Source organism: Saimiri boliviensis, chromosome 2, assembly GCF_048565385.1.
Source record: "Saimiri boliviensis isolate mSaiBol1 chromosome 2, mSaiBol1.pri, whole genome shotgun sequence".
NCBI classification, from domain to species: Eukaryota; Metazoa; Chordata; class Mammalia; order Primates; family Cebidae; genus Saimiri; species Saimiri boliviensis.
The window spans coordinates 3,375,728-3,397,512 of NC_133450.1; the positions used below are offsets into that span (position 1 = coordinate 3,375,728).

Consider the following 21,785-nt stretch of genomic DNA (forward strand, 5'->3'; position numbering starts at 1 on the left):
CTTTCATATAAATGGAAACATTTTCTTCTTTGCACTTTCTTTTTTTTTTTTTTTTTTTTTTTGAGACAAAGTTTTGCTCTTGTTGCCCAGGCTGGAGTGCAATGGCGCGATCTCGGCTCACCGCAACCTCCGCCTCCTGGGTTCCGGCAATTCTCCTGCCTCAGCCTCCTGAGTAGCTGGGATTATAGGCACGCGCCACCATGCCCAGCTAATTTTTTTTTTGTATTTTTAGTAGAGACGGGTTTCACCATGTTGACGAGGATGGTCTCGATCTCTTGACCTCGTGATCCACCCGCCTCGGCCTCCCAAAGTGCTGGGATTACAGGCGTGAGCCGCCACGCCCGGCTGCACTTTATTTTTTAAACTCCATATTTTTATAGATAGCTGTGATAACATTATTTTTACTCTGGTATGAATTAGATGCATGTACTCAATTTATTTGTCGGTTCTACTGTTGGACTACTGGGCCATTTTCAGGTTTTTGCTTTTACAGAGGTGCCGCCATGAACATTCTCATGTTCTCTTAGTGCACTCGGTGGCAATTAATGACAAAATAAGAAGCTCGTGCCAGAATTTAAATCATCACACTTACTAAGAGAGTTTTGCTGTTTATTTTTTAAAAATCATTGAAGGGCAGCAAAAAGTAATTTTAATTTTAAGAAGTAAAATAAAAGGCAGCTGAATTAAACATCATTATAGAGAAATATGGCTGACTCTTGGATAGTGTGAGGATTGATGCACTGACCCCCCGCCCCCAACCCCATGCAGTCAAAAATACATGTATAACTTTTTTCTTTCTTTCTTTCTTTCTTTTTTTTTTTCTCTAAGAGATAGGGTCTTGTTCCGTGGCCCCTGGTGGAATGCAGTGGTATGATCATGGCTCACTGCAGCTTCAAACTCTTAGGCTCAAGCAGTCCTCCCATGCCCCAGCCTCCCTAGTAGCTGGGACTACAGGTGCCCACCATCATGCCTGGCTAATTTTTAAGATTTTTGTAGAGATGAGGTCTTGCTGTATTGCCCAGGGTGGTCCTAAATCTTGGCCCCAAGTTATCCCCCCCGGTCAGCCTCCCAAAGAGCTGAGATTACAAGTCTGAGCTACTGCATCCAGCCCTTATATAATTTTTGACTCCCCCAGAATTTAAATACAAATAGCCTATTGTTGACCAGAAGCTTTACCGATAACATAAATGGTTGGTTAGCATGTCTTCTGTATATTTGTCATATACTGTATTCTTACAATAATCTAAAGGAAAGAAAATATTAAGAAAATCATAAGTAAGAGAAAATATATCTACTATTCATTAAGTGGAAATAGATCATCATAAAGATCTTCATCCTTGTCTTCACGTTGAGTAGGCTGAGGAGGAGGGAGGAGGAAGATGAAGGATTAGTCTGGCCATCTCACGGGTGTCAGAGGTGGGAGAAAATTCACGTATAAGTGAACTTGTGTTGTTGCTGGGTGCGGTGGCTCGCACCCATCATCCCAACACTTGGGGAAGTTGGAAGCATGAGGATTTTCTGAGCCCAGGAGTTAGAGACCAGCCTGGGCAGCATAAGCAAGACCCTCTGTCTCCTAAAAATAAACAAAGATTAGCAGGACATAGTGGTGCACACTTGTGTGCCTAGCTTCTTGGAAGGCTGCAGTGAATTTGCTACCACACCCCCAGCATGGGTGACAGTGTGAACTTGTCTGAAAAAGAAAGAAAGAATTAATTAATTAATTAATTAGAAAAATAAAAACAAAAAACTAGCCCGGCATGGTGGTGTGCATCTGTAGTCCTAACTACCTGGGAGACTGAGGTGAGAGGATTGCTCAAGCCCAAGAAGTCAAGGCTGCAGTAAGCTATGATCAAGCCACTATAGTTCATACTACAGTGCAAGACCCTGTCTCTTTAAAAAGAAAACAAAACCCATGTTTTTCAATGGTCAGCCATAGCTGGTTTACATTATGGTGCAAACTCCTTATCCTGTTGCAAACCAGTCAGCAGGTCTGAGGACATAGAGGAGTTTCTCAAGTACCTATGAAAGGGATTGCTGGGGCACAGGGTATATGTATCGTTAGTGAGTACTGCCAAATTGCTTTTAGAAGGTATACCACTTTAAATTCCCCCAAGCATTGCATATTTCTGTTACTCTATGTCCTGACCAACACCTATCATTCTTCTTTTACTCTGTTTTGTAGAAGTAAAGAATTTGGGTTTTGCCCATTTTTATTACAAAAGTAATATATCACTTTGGTTTTTAAAAATTATTTCTTTTTTTTTTTTTTTTTTTTTTTTTTTTGAGACAGAGTTTCGCTCTTGTTACCCAGGCTGGAGTGCAATGGCATGATCTCGGCTCACCGCAACCTCCGCCTCCTGGGTTCAAGCAATTCTCCTGCCTCAGCTTCCTGAGTAGCTGGGATTACAGGCAAGCGCCACCATGCCCAGCTAATCTTTTGTATTTTTTAGTAGAGGCGGGGTTTCACCATGTTGACCAGGATGGTCTCGATCTCTCGACCTCGTGATCCACCCGCCTCGGCCTCCCAAAGTGCTGGGATTACAGGCTTGAGCCACCGCGCCCGGCCCAAATTATTTCATTTTTATTTTTATTTTTTTGGGACGGAGTTTTGCTCTTACCTCCCAGGCTGTGGTACAATCTCGGTTCACTGCAGCCTCCACCTCCCAGATTCAAGCGATTCTCCTGCTTCAGCCTCCCAAGTAGCTGGGATTACAGGTGCCCGCTGCCACACCTGGCTAATTTTTTGTATTTTTAATAGAGGTGGGGTTTCACCATGTTGGTCAGGCTGGTCTCGAACTCCTGACTTCAGGTCATCTGCCCCTCTTGGCCTCCCAAAGTGTTGGGATTACAGGCGTGAGCCACGGTGTCTGGCCTATTTTATTTTATTTTACTTTATTTTTTAAGATAGGATCTTGGTCTGTTGCCCAGGTTGGAATGCAGTGGTGTGATCTCAGCTCACTGCAGCCTCCACCTCCTGGGTTGAAGCGATTCTCCTGCCTCAGCCTCCCAAGTAGCTGGGATTACAGGCACCACCATACCCAGCTAATTTTTGTATTTTTAGTAGAGACAGGGTTTCACCATGCTGGCCAGTCTGGTCTCAAACTCCTGACCAGGCTGGTCTCGAACTCCTGACCTCAGGTAATCTGCCTGCCTCTACCTTCCAAAGTGCTAGAATTATGGGCATGAGCCACTGCACCCGGCCTTACTTTATTTTTTGAGATGGAGTCTTGCTCTGTTGCCTGGACTGGAGTGCAGTGGCACAAGTTTGGCTCACTACAACGTCTGCCTCCCAGGTTCAAGTGACTCTTGCATCTCAGCCTCTCAAGTAGCTGAGATTACAGGTGCATGCCACTACGCCCAGCTAATTTTTGTTTTTTTTTTTTGACATGGAATCTCACTCTATGGCTCACTGCAACCTCTGCCTCCCAGGTTCAGGTGATTCTCCTGCCTCAGCCTCCTGAGTAGCTGGGATTACAGGCGCCCACCACCATGCCTGGTTAATTTTTTTTTTGTATTTTTAGTAGAGACGGGGTTTCGCCATGTTGGTCAGGCTGGTCTCGAACTCCTGACCTCATGATCCCGCCACCTCGGCCTCCCAAAGTGCTGGGATTACAGGCGTGAGCCACCGTGCCCAGCCTAATTTTTGTATTTTTAATAGAGATGGGGTTTTGCCATGTTGGCCAGGCTGGGTTTGAACTCCTGGTTTCAAGTGATCTGCCCACCTTGGCCTCCCAAAGTGCTGGTATTACAGATGTGAACCACTGCACCTGGCCATACTTAAGTGTTTTTTTTAAAAGAAAGGACAGGCCGGGCGCGGTGGCTCAAGCCTGTAATCCCAGCACTTTGGGAGGCCGAGGCGGGTGGATCACGAGGTCAAGAGATCAAGACCATCCTGGTCAACATGGTGAAACCCCGTCTCTACTAAAAATACAAAAAATTAGCGGGGCATGTTGGTGAGTGCCTATAATCCCAGCTACTCAGGAGGTTGAGGCAGGAGAATTGCCTGAACCCAGGAGGCGGAGGTTGGGGTGAGCTGAGATCGCACCATTGCACTCCAGCCTGGGTAACAAGAGTGAAACTCCGTCTCAAAAATAAAAATAAAAATAAAAGAAAGGATAGAAAGTCACTTTTTCTCTCTTACCCCTTGGATTTTCTCCCACTGGTGAATTTCTTGGGCATCCAGTTTTGTTATCTGTATCAACCTATATAGCTATCTAAATTCACTTTTTTTTTTTTTTTTTTTTTTTTTTTGAGACAATGTCACACTCTTGCACAGGCTGGAATGCCATGGCATGATCCTGGCTCACTGCAACCTTCACCTTCTGGGCTCAAGCAGTCCTCCCACGCCACCATACCTGGCTAATTTTTGTGTATTTTGTAGAGAGAGCATTTCACCATGTTGCCCAGGCTGGTTTAGAACTCCTAGACTCAAGTGATCTGCCTGCCTTGGCCTCCCGGAGTGCTGGGATTACAGGCATGAGCCACTGTGGCTGGCCTTTCCACTTTTTTAGGGTACAATTTGGATCGTACAGTACATACTGTTCTGCTGTTTACTCTTTTTATTTAACATATAGTGGATGTTTTATTACTTAAACGTATAGCTGGTCTGGAGAGGCCTTCAACCTCACTTGTTAGTGACCTTAAAAAGGTGTGGCTGGTACTGGGAGTATAAACTGAGGTAATCTTATTTGAGAGTGATTTGGCAGTTTGTGTCAGATTCTTTTGTTACTTTTTGATCTGACAATTCCATTTCTAGTAATTTAGTATAAAAATACAAATAGGGAAATGCAGTTGAAGTAGGAAATGGTCATTCCTTAGGTGTCAGTCTTCCTCAGGGGTCCCCTTGAAGCATTCGAATGCCTTCCTGTGGGGCTGGGGCAGGGCTCAGAAGACTACTAACAGATGGCATTTTTTAGGACTTGGAAGGAAAAAAAGTTGTTTTTCCTTGGGTGATTACTTTAATTATCCAGACAGGTTAATGACTATTTCCTACATGTGAGATAATTACATTTTTTCCGTGTGGAGACTGTATGTGCTTGTATAAAACTAACCATCTAAAACTCCAAGTCAGTTTTGTAAAAGCCTATAAACCCTGTATACATGCTGGAATATAGAAACTCAGAATAATAGCCCATCTTGAGGTATATTAGAGCTTTTAGAATTGTCTAAATAGTTTCTTTTAATATGCCTTGCATTGTTTCTGTAGATTTATGCATAGTCGCTCAGTTTCTCCCTCTCCCTCATTTCTTCGTCTCCCTTCAGGATAATTGTTATAAGGATTTGAAAACAGTTTTATTCTCTCTTAAATTGTGGTGTAAAATTTAACATTGCTTAGAGAAAGAAAGTTTCATGTTATTTAGTCTCCTTATTTTGGGAATGGGGCACTTGGGCATTTGGACAGATTGTTATTTGAACAGATTGTTGTTTTCCATAGTGATCAACAGGTCTGAAAAAGGGGGGAAAAAAAGCTCTGAAATTTTTTGTAGCATTTCTTGCAATAGATATAGAAGGAAGGTGGGTGTGGCTTTTATTTCCTCAGACTTAAGAAAAAAATTGAGATAAAGGAATAGAAAAGACATTTGTGGCCGGGCGCGGTGGCTCAAGCCTGTAATCCCAGCACTTTGGGAGGCCAAGGCGGGCGGATCACAAGGTCAAGAGATCGAGACCATCCTGGTCAACATGGTGAAACCCCATCTCTACTAAAAAAAAAATTAGCTGGGCATGGTGGCGCATGCCTGTAATCCCAGCTACTCAGGAGGCTGAGGCAGGAGAATTGCCTGAACCCAGGGGGCGGAGGTTGCGGTGAGCCGAGATCGCACCATTGCACTCCAGCCTGGGTAACAAGAGCGAAACTCCGTCTCACAAAAAAAAAAAAAAAAAAAAAAAAAAAAAAAAAGACATTTGTTTGAGGCCAAACCACCAACAATTTGGATAAAAAAATATTTTATATTAGATATAACGCTTGTAGCAAACTAAGATAAGCAAAATAAAATAGGCCAGGCGTAGTGGCTCACACTTGTAATCCCAGCACTTTGGAGTCCAGAGCAGATGAATCATTTGAGGTCAGGAGTTCGAGACCAGCCTGACCAACATGGTGAAACCATATCTCTACTAAAAACACTATAAAAATAGAAAGAAACAAAATAAAAATCATCTTTAATTTTGTAGCCACAAGATTACATGCAACATTTTGTTAAGTATCAGTTGTCTAGGGTTTAAAATCTTTTTATCATACTGCTTTGTAATGTGCTTTTATTTATTCATTTATTTATTTGAGACAGGGTCTTGCTCTGTCACCCGGTGTAATGTGCTTAAAAAAATTATTTAAAAGTTTAAGTCAATATACAGTACACGAATACATTCAACTTGTGGATTATGGACATTTTTTTCAGGTTAAAATATATTCATCTGTATCACTGCTGTTGAAAGTGTGGCTTACAAATGATAATCTGTATCCTTTGTTTCTAGTCTTTAATTACTTAAGCATAGAAATTCAGAGTGTTTGGAAACAATTCTAGCAATTGGACATTACTTTTTATTTTTAAAATCCAGTAATGAAAGTTACACAGTGGCTTATGCCTGTACCCGGCACTGTGAGGGACCAAGGCAGGTGAACTGCATGCCCAAGAGTTTGAGACCACCCTGGGTAACATGATGAAACCCTGTTTCTACAAAAAGTACATTTAACCAGGCATGGTGGTATGTGCCTGTAGTCCCAGCTGCTCAGAAGGCTGGGGTGGGAGGATCATTTGAACCTGGGGAGGTCGAGGCTGCAGTCAGCCATAATTGTACCATGCACTCCAGCCTGGGTGAGAGGGTAGGACCCCATCTCAATTAAAAAAAAAAAAAAAAAGGGCCGGGCGCGGTGGCTCAAGCCTGTAATCCCAGCACTTTGGGAGGCCGAGGCGGGTGGATCACGAGGTCAAGAGATCGAGACCATCCTCGTCAACATGGTGAAACCCCGTCTCTACTAAAAATACAAAAAATTTGCTGGGCATGGTGGCGCGTTCCTGTAATCCCAGCTACTCAGGAGGCTGAGGCAGAATTGTCTGAACCCAAGAGACGGAGGTTGCGGTGAGCCGAGATCGCGCCATTGCACTCCAGCCTGGGTAACAAGAGTGAAACTCCATCTCAAAAAAAAAAAAAAAAGAAAGAAAGAAAAGAAAATTATGAGTTTATGTATTTTTTATTTCACTTTCACAGTAATTTATTTTTATTCGATTTTTATAAAAGCTGTGGTCCTTGATAGATTGGGAATTTTAAGAAAAAACCTATACCCCAGATAGTTTGAGATAAACTATAATTTTTCTTCCTTCCTTTTGGAGACAGAGTCTTGCTCTTTTTGTCTAGGCTGGAATGCAGTGGTGCCATCTCAGCTCACTGCAAGTTCCACCTCCCAGCTTTAAGTGATTGTCGTGCCTCAGCTTCCCCGTAGCTGGGATTACAGATATGTGTCACCACATTCGGCTAATGTTTTTGGTATTTTTAGTAGAGATGGGTCTCCTCATGTTGGCCAGGCTGGTCTTAAGCTCCTGGACTCAAGTGATTTGCCTGCCTTGGCCTCCCAAAGTGGTGGTTATAGGCGTGAGCCACTGTGCCCAGCTAAACTATGCAATTTTTAATAGCTACAAATAATTGTATTATATAACATGGGTGGGTTGTAATTTATTATTTCACCAGTTCCTTTTGTGGAAAGTTTGGGTTTCTTTTTCTTTCTTTTCCTTTTTTTTTTTTTTGAAATAGGATCTCACTTTGTCACCCAGGCTAGAGAGCAGTGGCGTGATCACAGCTCATTGCAGACTTGAACTCCTGGACTCAAGCAGTTCTCCTTTACCTCTAGAGTAGGTGTGACCACAGGTGCATGTCACCACGACTGGCCAATTTTTTTATTTTTTGTGGAGATGTTGTCTCACTATGTTGCCCAGGCTGTCTTTTCTCTTTTTAGAGACACAGTCTCACTCTGTGGTCCAAGCTGGAGTGCCATGGTATGATCATAGCTCACTGCAGCCTTGAACTCCTGAGTTCAGGTGATCTTCCCATGTAGGTGAGATAGGTGTGAGCCGTCACACCCAGCAGAAATTTGGGTTACCAGTTAATTATCTTTGTGCATTTGTGTTAGTTCTCTAGACATATTTGGGGAAGAATGTACAAGCCTTGAAGTTTCTTGTCTGTTTTTTTGTTCACCACAGGTTTCAGCCGTGCCACAGAGCTCCGGCAGTCATGGGCCCACCATAGCAGCAGTTCATAGCAGCCATCATCACCCAACAGCTGTGCAGCCCCACGGAGGCCAGGTGGTCCAGAGTCATGCTCATCCAGCCCCACCAGTTGCACCAGTGCAGGGACAGCAGCAGTTTCAGAGGCTGAAGGTGGTATTCGGCTCCTTTTCTTGAGTCAAAAAGTTTATCTTTAGCAGGAAATATTGGATGTAGCTTATCGGTTGTGGTGGTATGACTTTTAACCTGAGATACTAGGTATTGAATCTCAAGTTTTACCTTGTTTTTGCTTTGTGAAATTTGCTTACGTTTCCTATCTTGGCACCAGTGCCTGATCCAGAGAAGAATATACTCAGATGTTTGTGGACTGTATGAATGCATGTCATATAAATGATATCAGGATTGAGGGGCCATTTTCATACAAAATAAACCTTAAAATCCATTTTTTGGCTGCTTCCTTTTGAACTCTTTATTGAGCACACTTGTAGTTGGCTACAGGTTTGTACAGTAAATTGGCCCAGTAACATGTTTTACAGTTATTGAATCTTTTCTTTTTTTTTGAGACAGAGTCTCTCTGTCACCCAGGCTGGAGTGCAATGGCGTGATCTTGGCTCACTGCAACCCATACCTTCCAAGTTCAAGCCATTCTTCAGTCTCAGCTTCCTGAGTAGTTGGGATTATAGGTGCATGCTGCCATGCCTGGCTAATTTTTTGTATTTTTTTTTTTTAGTAGAGATGGGGTTTCACCGTGTTCCCCAGGCTGGTCTTGAACTCCTGAACTCAGGCAATCCACCCGCCTTGATCTCCCAAAGTGGTAGGATTACGGGCGTTAGCCGCTGTGCCCAGCCACGGTTTAAACTTTTTAAATTCTTTTTAATTAAAAAAAAAATTTATAGAGATGGTGTCTCACTATGTTGCCCAGGCTGGTCTCAAACTCCTGGCCTCAAGTGATCCTTCTATCTTGGCCTTCTAAAATGTTGGGATTACAGGTGTGAACCAGCATGCACAGTTCATGCCTGTAACGTTTTATTACCTTCATCTTTTTATTCCTATTTATGAATAGCTGAACTGACTCACATCATCAGGTCCATCCTTAGTAAAACACATGTTCCTTTTGTGGGGAATCTTTATAAAGTTTGGGGATAACTATATAACTGTGAATGAATTACCAGTATTTTCTTATTTCCTGCTGAGTATGTGTGGTAAGTTACCAGTGCTTTGCAATTCTTGAGGCACCTGTGGAGAAGTGAAGCTTGTGTTCTTAGCTAAGCTTGTGTCTCTGACCACTTGAATGTTACTTTTCAAAATGTATGATTGTTGTAGCAAGTGTTAAGGTTTCAATTTTTCTGATTTTACGTTTATATAAAATCGAGTTCAGGAAATAATAAATGGGGAGGAGGAACTCTGAAGTGATGTTAAATCTTCGTTTGGTTATAGTAGCCTACTTAAGTTGCTTGCAGGCAGGAATGAGCAATAAACCCTTGAAGGACACATCCATATGCAGCAATAGATCTATCTTCTGTTTTCCCTGATACTTATTTAGTTCTTCTTGATCCCTGCCCTCATTGGTGTGGACTCTTGGGAACTTGTTTAATATTGGCCTAAGGACATTAAATGCCACATAAATATTATAAAGTACAGCAAAGCTAAGTGATTTAGAGGAATTTTGTAAAATGTACTCTCTATATTGTCTTTATTGACTAATGCATGGTCTTTAAAGAGAGTACAGATTTTTTAGGCCTGAAGCTTTACTGTGGATTCTGTCTTTGGGAAAATGTCTATAGGGAATATTGTCTATAAGGAATTTTTTAAGATTTTCCTTTAAAAATTTCACTCTCTTGTAAAGTGATGGCTGTGTACCAAAACGTATTTTTGCTGTGGGAGTAGCACTTTACTAACTCCTGAAAATACGTATTTTTTTAAACTTGGTTTCAAGTGCTTTAATTCTCTATTAACACTATATATTGAGTGGTTACACTTTAATGTTGCAAAATAGCTTATAAACTTGGTATTAAACTAACAAAAACATTTATTTCTATAGCTTTTTTCAATCAACTCTCAAAGCACAACATCAGTTTTTAACTTCCTCACAGGAGTCTTTGGTATAAGTATGTGGAATATGCTTCATTTGTTTTATGGAAACTGTCAAGGAGACAAGGGAGGGTTCTGGATTTGGGGTCATAGAGTGAGTCGTGGATAGAGTTCGGATTTCTTCCTGTGTTCTTTTAGTCACAAGGTCTTGACTATATTCCTACATAAAATAACTTGTTGAATTTCCTTTCTAATGTGGAGAGGTAAATGCTTCTTGTACCTCCACATAATTTAACTAAGTATTCCCACATTGCCTGCCATTTTTGGATCAGTCATAAAATGCATTACAGGCATTTAAATCAACTTCAATAAATCATTTATATTCTCTAGTAAGGTAACATTCAAGCTAGGCATGGTGGCTGACACCTGTAATCCCAGCACTTTGGGAGGCCAAGGCAGGTGGATCACCAGGGGTCGGGAGTTCAAGACCAGCCTGACCAACATGGTGAAATCACATCTCTACTAAAAATACAAAATGAGCCAGGCGTGGTGGCACATGTTTGTAATCCCAGCTACTCAGGAGGCTGAGGCAGGAGAATCATTTGAAACCAGGAGGCAGAGGTTGCAGTGAGCCAAGATCATAGCACTGCATTCAAGTCTGGGCAACAAGAGTGAAACTCTGTCTCAAAAAAAGAAAAAGAAAAAAGGAAATGTTCAGTGAGAATGCTTACACATTATATCAAGCCTCAACATTGTCCTTTGTTTGTTTGTTTTTCATAGATTGGTGGTGACAAGAAGGGATTTGAGCAATTTGAGGCACGATTGGTGATATTTAGTTATTTATTGAATGTCAGCCACAGTGATATTTGGTACATATTTAGCAAGTTCTCTTTACAGTTGCTTGTGTGTTTCTCTCCAACAAGATTGTAGACTTCAGGAGGTTCAGGGCCTTAACTTAAAACTAAATTCCTGTTGAAGTGAGCTAAGAAACTTGATTAGCAGAGTCTAAGGCTCTCCGCAAGTTCTTCCTTAAATTGGTAGCTTCTGAATGACAATATCAAAAAAAAATTTTTTTTTATAAAGTTGTGCTTCCTAGAACTGTATACATGCATTTATAGAGAGTTTATTTAAGAGTTGGACTATGCTTTAGGTGATGAGAGAATTTCCTCACTGTTCTTGCATGTAGGTGTCTTACTTATGTGAGTGTCATGCAGGGTTTTTTATTCTATAACTAATTTTTATTTTACTTTTTTTTTTGAGACAGAATCTCACACTGTTGCCCAGGCTGGAGTGCAGTGGTGCAATCTCAACTCAGTGCAACCTCCCCAGCCTGGGTTCAAGTGATTTTTGTGCCTCAGTCTCCCAAATAGCTGGGATTACAGGCATGCGCCACCATGCCTGCCTAATTTTGGTATTATTATTATTTTTCTTTTTTTAGTAGGGATGGGGTTTGCCATGTTAGCCAGGCCGCTCTCAAACTCCTGGCCTCAAGGGATCCACCCTCCTTGGCCTCCAAAAGTCCTTGGATTACAGGCATGAGCCACTGTGCCCAGCCTATAACTAATTTTTAAACAGTGGTTTGCTGTGACTTTCAGTACCTTTTTCTTTCAGACATACATGTATCACACATAAATGCTTTCTTTTGTTTTCTGTACTTTTCCCCTCTCTGCAGTGGTTACCTTATACCATGTCTTATTGATAACTCTTAAAGATGCATGCCATTCTTAAATATCTTCCAAAATCTTGGTTCCTTTTGCAAACTTAATGCATTTTGTGTTCACTTAAGTTGGTCATTTATTAATGAAACATTACGGTATGGTAAGTTTAGAATATGAATTAAACAGTCCATTGAATTTCAGCAGAAATTATCATGATATTTGTATAGAAAAACTAACCATCAAACAAGTGGGTATTGAAACCATCTGATTTCTAGCAACACTGAAACACTGATTAACCATGGCCATAATGGAAGGCCATAATGGAAGGCCATAATGGAAGTCTGAAGAACTCTCAAAAGAGCTATTTGTCTTAATCCATTAGTGAGACTGAGTAATCTCTTTCTAAATAATAAAAGTTTATTTCTCACAGTTCTAGAGATGTTCCAGGGGCTGGGAAGTCTAAAATTAAGGTGCTGGCTGGGATTACACCTGTAATCCCAGCACTTTGGGAGGCTGAGGCGGGCAGATCACTTGAGGTCAGGAGTTCAAGACTAGCCTGCCCAACAGGGTGAAACCCCATCTCTACTAAAAATACAAAAAAAATAGCCGTATGAGGTGACATGCACCTGTAATCCCAGCTACTCGGGAGGCTGAGATGGGAGAACAACCCAGGAGGCAGAAGTTGCAGTGAGTCAAGATTGTTCCATTGCACTCCAGCCTGGGAGACAAAGTGAGACTCTGTCTCAAACAAAAGAGAAAGAGTGGCTTATATCACATCAAATGTTTATTTCTGAGATTTCTTATGCCTGATATTTTGTATAATTTGAAACATTTAGACTTCAATTAAACCACCAAAAAAACCTTATTCATCTCAGAGTATATAGGAAACACCTAGTGGGCATTTCCTTTGGGTGTCAAACTTTATTAAAGTACTTTCCACACACAATCATGGTATTTCAGGCAGGACATGGACAGACAATCCTTAACAATGAGCTACCAAAAAAACAAAAATCCACTATAAAACTCAATGAAGTCTTCATGTGATGCTCTGAACAGGGCAAGTTTAGAGTGAAAGTTGACATTTCACATTTAGCACCTTGTTTAACAACTTGTCATGAGCCGACCCTGATTTCAGGAAGTAAAATGAAAATGGCAGGATTTATCTGAAGATCCACAGTCTGGAAAAGGAACCACTGCTCTTTTGAGGGCTGCCATCTCAGTGGCATCACTGGAAAGTTTGATTGCCTGACACACTGGTAACCAGTTATTGGGGGTTAGGTCCAAATAGACATCTGAGCATAAGAGAGTTAAGTCTATGCTGAAGGTGGGAAGGGAGAACAGGACATAAAAATGAATTTGGTTTTCCCTCCCACAAGGTGTTTGTGCCAAGGTGGCCATGTGTGTCAAAAGTCAGGGAATCCAGGCCAGGTGTGGTGGCCCACACCTATAATCCCAGGACTTCGGGACGCTATCTCTACGAAAAATACAAAACTTAGCTAGGTGTGATGACAGGCGCCTGTAATCCCAGCTACTTGGGAGGCTGAGGCAAGAAAGTCACTTGAACCCGGGAGGCAGAGGTTACATTTAGCTGACATCACGCCACTGCACTCCAGCCTGGGCAACAAGAGCAAAACTCTTTCTCAAAAATAATAAATAAATAAAATTAGGGAATCTCTTCTGTAAGCCAAGAGGAAGTCTCTCAAAACTAGAAGGGAAAGATGTTTTCCCCACATCAATCCAGCTTCAAAGACACACTGTTAGTGACCTGTGATCCTTCCCTCCAAAACACCAATGCAATGTTCTGTGTGCTAACAACATGGCATTTAAAAAAAAGCAAAACTCCTAGGCCGGGCGCGGTGGCTCACGCCTGTAATCCCAGCACTTTGGGAGGCCGAGGCGGGTGAATCACGAGGCCCATAGATCGAGACCATCCTGGTCAACATGGTGAAACCCCGTCTCTACTAAAAATACAAAAAATTAGCTGGGTGGGCATGGTGGCACGTGCCTGTAGTCCCAGCTACTCAGGAGGCTGAGGCAGGAGAATTGTTTGAACCCAGGAGGTGGAGGTTGCGGTGAGCCGAGATCGCGCCATTGCACTCCAGCCTGGGTAACGAGCAAAACTCCATCTCAAAAAAAAAAAAAAAAAAAAAAAAGCAAAACTCTGCATTTTTATAAAGCTTGATTTAAACAATGGTATTTCAAAATTTACACACTTCATAATTATAGTTCAAACTTTCCAGTTACCAGAAGTGCAGTTACCAAAAATGCACACATTTCACTTGGCTTCTCCAGCACCTTCAGCTTTCTGTGCCTGGTCTGTTTTGGCATCTCCATTTTCTGCAAGGTTATTTCCCTCCCTGTCAGTGTCAGCATTTTCTTTTTTCTCTTTGGGTACCTCTTCTCTCTTTGTGCGGGGCCTTTTTAGGGTTGGGCTAGGGCTTTGAAGGATCAGGTTTAGCAGACAACCTTGCGGATGTTCTCTGGTTCATTCTTCACCTTGTCTCCATCTCCTTCAGCATCCCCTTCAGGCTTTCTCTTGGCGTTGATGCAGCGGGATGTAAGCACTGGGTGCGGGGTGTAGCGTGTGCTGGCTTTGATCAGTCCGGGAGTCACTCTCACCCCTTCTTCCTCACACTGCTCTGTGGTGGATCACTTTTGAATGCTGGCTCTCCCTTAGCTCCGGTATTCATTCAGTTCCCCAATCCTGTTACTTCTGCTGGCCAAAAAGCTTTTTATCTGTGCACTTCTCTGTTGTTCTGGGCCAGTACTATAATTCAAGCCACTGTTTCCACATGAGTTGTCTAGTTATTCCTGTAGCATAACTGGTCTTCCTACCTTCTTTCAATCTTTTCTGCTCCTCTGCCAATTTTTTTCTCAAAACACTGAAGTCAAATTGAGTACACAAAAATGCAGATGATAAAAATGTAAATTGCTTTTTCACAAGATTCACAAGTCCTTTCAGAATGTAGATACTTTTTTTTGTCTCATCTCTTGTTACTCTTCCTTCCAGTACTCTTCACTATAGATCCTCCAGCCGAACCAGACTCTTTTCAGATTTCAAATACCTCATATGGTATCCTGTCTAGGATTTTGCCCATGCTGCTTTCTTTGATTTTCTTCACTGGTCTTCACTTTTGCTAGCTTATACTCATCTTTAGGTCTCAGTTTACACATTATCTCCTAGGAAGGCCTCACTTATTTTGGTGGGGAAGACATGTCCTTCCCATGTCATCTCCAGGCATTGAGTGATTACCACGTTGCCCACTGTGTTATGGTTCCCAACTAGATATGAACAAATGTCTATAGACGAGGGGGCTACAGATTATTTGTCATTGAATCCTTGGTACCCTCTTTGGGCCATGCATGTTGTATTTTGGTAGATGCTTGTGTAATGAATCAATGATATGTCAGTTATTCTGCACTGATCATTCTGTTCAAAATTATCCAAACAAGGCTACAGATTTTATGAGTATGTTAAGCTTGAGTTTATAATTGGCATCCATACTAACTTTTAAGTATATGTTTAAGACGTTTTTATTTCATTTACTGTGCTAGCATATTTAGGCATAAATAATTTGTGTTTTTTTTTTTTTTATAATTGTTAGCTTATTTTCTTGTTATAACCTTGATATTTATCCCTGCTTCAGGTGGAAGATGCACTGTCCTATCTTGACCAGGTGAAACTGCAATTTGGTAGTCAGCCTCAGGTCTACAACGATTTCCTTGATATCATGAAGGAATTTAAATCGCAGAGGTAAAAGATGTGTGATTGTACTCGAGCTTTGTATGTGACATGTTGATTTTGGAAGGAAGAGGATATAGTTTATTTACTGGAAGATAAAGGATGCTTCTTTTTGGGGCTGAATTTTCCAATCATGCCTTTATTTTATGCATTCCTTTATTGATGGAAATTATGGCCACTAGACTTTTTTGTCCCTATTGGTAAATTTTTCTTAACTAAATTTTGTCCAGTGCTTTGTCTCCATCAGGGAAGTAGCACTGGTAATGATTTAGGCCACTTGGCTTTTGAATTGGTTTATATTTTGGCATGCTTCACTGATACAAGAGTGTAACTCATCTGAACAATGTAGATGTGTGCTGAAATGATGTATACTGGTATATCAAAGATTGACTCTTATGTGGGATTTGTAGCTTTATATATATTGTCTGCATGTCTGCTTGGTAGTATTGTTACCATGAGCGTATATTTTGTTCAAAATTTTGACCAATACAGAAATTAGCTGGGCGTGGTGGCAGGTGCCTGTAATCCCAGCTAGTTGGGAGGCTGAGGCAGGAGAATTTCTTAAACGCAGGAGGCGGAGGCTGCATTGAGCCAAGATTGCAACACTGCACTCCAGCCTGGGCAACAGAATAAGACTGTCTTAAAAAAAAAAAAAAAAAAAAAAATGTCGCCAAGTATCTTTGAGTCTAAAGCAAAATGGCTTTGGAATTTCAGAGTTCTTTGTTCATTTTATAATGCATAGATTGTTTATCTGTTTTCCTGTTTAGAGAAAACCTAATAGAAAGTGAAATTTTGGCTGGGTGAGGTGGCTCACGCCTGTAATCCCAGCATTTTGGGAGGCCGAAGTGGGCAGATCACCTGAGGTCAGGAGTTTGAGACCAGCCCGGCCAACATGTGGAAACCCTGTGTCTGCTAAAAATACGAAAATTAGCCAGGCATAGTGGCACATGCCTGTAATCCCAGCTACTCAGGAGGCAGAAGTTGCAGTGAGCCAAGTTTGTACCACTGCACTCCAGCCTGGACAACAGAGTGAGATTCCATGTAAAAAAAAAAAAACAAAAAAAAAAAACCCTGGGCATGGTGGCTCACACCTGTAATCCCAGCACTTTGGAGACCGAGGCAGGTGGCTCAAGAGGTCAGGAGTTCAATACCAGCCTGGCCAAGAGGGGAAAACCCCGTCTCTACTGAAAATGCAAAAAAATTAGCCGGACCTGGTGATACATACCTGTAACCCCAGCTACCCAGGAGGCTGAGGCGGAGAATTGATTAAACCTGGGAGGTGTAGGTTGCAGCGAACCAAGATCATGCCACTGCACTCCAGCCTGTGCGACAGAGTGAGACTCTGTCTTCCAAAAAAAAAAAAAAAGTGAGATTTTTTTTTTCTTACCAGGGTATTTGTCAAGCTTGCAGTCCATCACTTTTCTTTTTGTTTTTTACCAGCATCGACACTCCAGGAGTGATTAGTCGTGTGTCCCAGCTATTCAAAGGCCACCCTGACCTGATAATGGGATTCAACACCTTCTTGCCCCCTGGATACAAAATTGAGGTGCAAACCAATGACATGGTGAATGTGACAACTCCTGGCCAGGTTCATCAGATTCCCACCCATGGCATCCAGCCCCAGCCTCAACCACCACCCCAACATCCTTCCCAGCCTTCAGCCCAGTCAGCCCCAGCTCCTGCCCAGCCAGCTCCTCAGCCCCCACCTGCCAAAGTCAGCAAGGTGAGCACTTGGAAAATATCGCATCAGTGTGAATGCATTCCTAGAAAGCCTTTTCCTTTGACATTTCCCTTTTATATAAAACAGATACTGAGACAAAAGTTTACAAAGATTAATCAGAGAAAATGCAGTAGTCACTTCACTATGACATGGTTCACATTGACACATCACTTAGGTATCTGTTTAAATCAACACAACAACAACTTTCAAGGTTTTTGTCTGTACAGTTTCTGCTTATAAAACCATGTACATCCCAACAGGTAGCGACTTTGTATAACAGTAATTGACAACACACACAGAAACCATCTTACCATGGTCAAATTGTGCTACTGCCCACGTGGTTATCATTTTATGAAAGTTATTTCACTTACCAGATTATATCAAGCTAAGCAGAAGATGTAATGAACAATCATGGTGATGATGAAGATGGGGTGTTTCTTGTCTAGAACCATACCGTATATGACACAGTAGCCACTGGCCACATAAGACTATTTAAATTTAAATTAAATTCAGTTTTTCAGTTGCACTAGCTTTCAAGTGCTCAGTAACTACATGTGACTAGTGGCTATGTAAGACAGTGCAAATAAAGGACATTTCCATCATCTCAGTTCTACAGGACAGAGTTGGTATAGAAGACTTTTTTATGTGGAACTACTGCAACAGTTGAGGTGTCTCTCTTTTTTGACATCAAAAGGCTATGTAGAATGAGATTTTTTTCTATTTGTACTTGTTGAACTACTAAGCTTAAACATTGCATATGAAAAATTCTTCTCTATAATTGGAGATGGCTCCAGTTTTAAGGTTTTTTTTTTTTAGAAAATGTGAGACTGAGATATTTGTGTCAGCATTTTGAACCCTCTACAACTCTCACTTCTGCCCAGTGTGATTTGTGTTGGATTAAAATGGCCTAACCTGAGTGAGTAAATAAAGGATATAAGTTGACACCTTGTTTCTCTTTAGTTTGAACTTTTCCTGTATCAACTCATCTATGCACCTGAGGAGAATAAAGACTTTTTTTCTTTTTAGCCTTCCCAACTACAAGCACATACTCCAGCCAGTCAGCAGACTCCCCCACTTCCACCATATGCATCCCCACGTTCTCCGCCGGTCCAGCCTCACACACCAGTGACAATCTCGTTGGGAACAGCCCCATCCTTGCAGAACAATCAACCTGTGGAGTTTAATCATGCTATCAACTATGTTAATAAGATCAAGAACAGATTCCAGGGGCAACCAGACATCTACAAAGCGTTCCTGGAGATTTTGCACACATATCAGGTAAGAGGAGTACCCGTTCAGCCTGTCTTAACCAGGCTACCCTCTTAGGTCACCTAGTCCAAGAACAACTTAAGTAACCATTATTATGTCTGCTAATTCATACTGGAAATTAACCAGTTAGAAACCATCATTCATGTTTATAAAGCCAGATTTTTGTTTTGTTTTGTTTTGTTTTTGAGGCAGAGTCAAGCACTGTCGCCTGGGCGGGAGTGCAGTGGTGCAATCTTGGCTCACTGCAACCTCCACCTCCCAGGATCAAGCAGTTCTCCTGCCTCAGCCTCCCTAGTAGCTGAGATTACAGGCATCTGCCACCATGCCCAGCTAATTTTTTGTATTTTTAGTCGAGACGGGGTTTCACTATGTTGGCCAGGCTGGTCTCGAATTCCTGACCTTGTGATCTGCCTGCTTTGGCCTCCCAAGGTGTTGGGATTACAGGTGTGAGCCACCACGCCCAGCCTATAAAGCCAGTTTTATTTGTTGACTTGATTGCCCTGCAACAATCAGTCAGGATTTTTAATTTTTTTTGAGACAGACTTTCACTCTTTTAGTCTAGGCCGGAGTGCAATGATGTGACGTTGGCTTAGCAGCCTCCACCTCCTGGGTTCAAATGATTCTTGTACTTTTAGTAGAGATGGCATTTCAACGTGTTGGCCAGGCTGGTCTACAATTCCTCAGCTCAGGTGATCCTCCCTTCTTGGCCTCCCACAGTGCTGGGATTACAGGTGTGAGCCATGATGCCCAGCCTCAGTCAGGATTTTTAAAGTCACGGCCCCATGAAACGAAGCCCTGTTTTATCTGGGAGTTAGATGGTGATTTGTATAGTCTAGTTAATCTACAGTAGGAGGAAGAGAAATTTCTTGAAGGTTTTGTCAGTTAGTAGTGGTCCCCTGGGCATTAATATTTACTGCCCTAGGCCAGGCATGGTAGCTCACACCTGTAATCCCAGCACTTTGGGAGGCCAAGGAAGTTCTCTCCAGCCTGGGTAACAAGAGTGAAATGCTGACCCCCAAAAATTTACTGCCCTAGTTTTGAAAAAAATTGTCATCCACCATCTTCTACTTTTTTCTCAACTTGAAAGTATGCTCAAAATGGGTGCTAAGAATGTAGACTTTCTTCTCACATGCAGCCTAAGTAGATAACAGTGATTCCAGAAAGTGTGCACACATGAGGGACTCAAAACAGTGGCCCTTTAATATGATCTCTCTTCATTTGCAATTCCTCAGAAAGAGCAGCGAAATGCCAAGGAGGCTGGAGGAAACTACACTCCAGCATTGACGGAGCAAGAAGTGTATGCCCAGGTGGCTCGTCTCTTTAAAAACCAGGAAGATTTATTGTCAGAGTTTGGACAATTCCTACCAGATGCCAACAGCTCCGTGGTATGTTTTGTTTAGAAGAATTACACTATTTAAGATTATCATCTTAGATAAATTGGAAAACTGCACTCAGAAAGGGACTTTTCCTAGGTGATATTTATTTGCTTTGATAAGGGCATTAATCTCTTTCATGTGTCTTAATCAGCTTTTAAGCAAAACAACTGCTGAGAAGGTTGATTCTGTGAGAAATGATCATGGAGGCACTGTCAAGAAGCCTCAACTGAACAACAAGCCGCAGAGGCCTAGCCAGAATGGCTGCCAGATCCGCAGACACCCTACAGGAGCCACTCCTCCAGTTAAGGTGAGAATGGGCAGCAGCTGCTCATTTTGATGCTCACAAGCCATTCTAGTGGACAAGTACTCTAGAGGTGGTCGTGTGTTCTTAAGTGCGTTAACGGTTGGATCCTAGATATTTGGAGCAAGTTAGTATTATGTCACAGGAACTCAGTGCACAGTTCATCTGGCTTTGCAAAAGAGTATTACAATAACCTTGATTGCTTGGATTACTGTACTTTTTTGAGTTCTTTACTATCTCTTTTGTAGTGAGCTGTCAGTTCTTTAATGTTTTGGTTGCTACTAATCCAAGACTTAAAATTATTTTCCCTTCTTTTTTTTTTTTTTTTGAGATCGAGTCGCTCTTTGTTGCCCAGGCTGGAGTGCAATGGCGCAATCTCAGCTCACTACAAACTCTGCCTCTTGGGTTCAAGCGATCCTCCTGCCTCAGCCTCCCAAGTAACTGGGACTACAGGCATGTGCTGCAACACCTAGCTAATTTTTGTATTTTTAGCAGAGATAGGGTTTCGCCATGTTGGCGAGGTTGGTCTTGAACTCCTAACCTCAGGTGATTCACCTGCCTTGGCCTGCCAAAGTGCTGGGATTACAGGCATAGGCTACCATGCCTGGCCCCTTCTTATGTGAGGACTTAAAGCTGCCTTGTGTTAAGAAAGAAGATTCTTGAGAATTTCAGAAATGAGTGATCTCTGAGGTCCTCTTGAGTAGAGTGCATGTGCTTTGTGAGATCTCTTTAGTCTAGAAGCCTGTCCTTGCTCAGCGTTCTTTGTTGGGTTACCAGATGTTATCTGTATCATCTCAATCTCCAAGGCAGGACCTTTGGACTGTAGCAGAGGGAAGTCTTAAACTCCTGCTAGTAATCAATTACATGATGTTTTTTGTTATAGTTAACACTGATAGTCTGCCTGCAGGAAGCTCTGCCTACTCCCTTCTTTGATGTGACACAGCTATGATAGGGAAAAGGCTAGTCGTATGTATTGAATGTTGAATTAGTCAGTGAATTTCAAAGCAGTGTGTAATATGGAAGAGATATAGTAAGAGGTGACTAAATAGTAAGTGACTGACTACAAGATCTGATATATTAGGTGTTATTAACACTTTTGAAGTATCCTATTCATTAGTGTTTGTAATGGTTTCTTCTTTTGAAAGCAAGTTGAGCATAATGTTTCTATTCGATTCAGTAAAGAGAATTAGTTATATGGGTAGCAAGAATCAGCTCAGTAGATACACTCCATGCTTAGATTTACATCCTCCCACTCTTGATTACCTACAGGTGGAAAGAATCTAGTGGGGGCTTGTAATTCTCCACCTACTTTCTCCATAGGCAGTGTAAGCAGAGGCTGTGGCAAGTAAGCAAGTATACTCTTAAGACAGCCAAGGTAAATAAATGTGCTACTTTTCACAAAGTTTGTACATTTCCTTATCACGAGTTAAGTAGTGGATGTTAAGAGTAACTTCTTGCCTGACAGGGTTATATCA

The 21,785-nt window shown here is 41.8% G+C and overlaps 1 protein-coding gene across 3 annotated transcripts in view; it reads left to right on the forward strand.

The window, feature by feature from the left end:
- SIN3A (SIN3 transcription regulator family member A) overlaps positions 1–21,785 on the forward strand; it is an 89,277-nt gene that overhangs the window by 27,547 nt on the left and 39,945 nt on the right. For all 3 annotated transcript variants that reach the window (XM_010330850.3, XM_074392648.1, XM_003943002.4), the window contains 6 exons: positions 8,190–8,366; positions 15,550–15,656; positions 17,085–17,367; positions 18,391–18,642; positions 19,866–20,018; positions 20,161–20,316. In XM_010330850.3, coding sequence (XP_010329152.1) covers positions 8,190–8,366; positions 15,550–15,656; positions 17,085–17,367; positions 18,391–18,642; positions 19,866–20,018; positions 20,161–20,316 — 1,128 coding nt within the window. The remainder of the gene's footprint in view (positions 1–8,189; positions 8,367–15,549; positions 15,657–17,084; positions 17,368–18,390; positions 18,643–19,865; positions 20,019–20,160; positions 20,317–21,785) is intronic.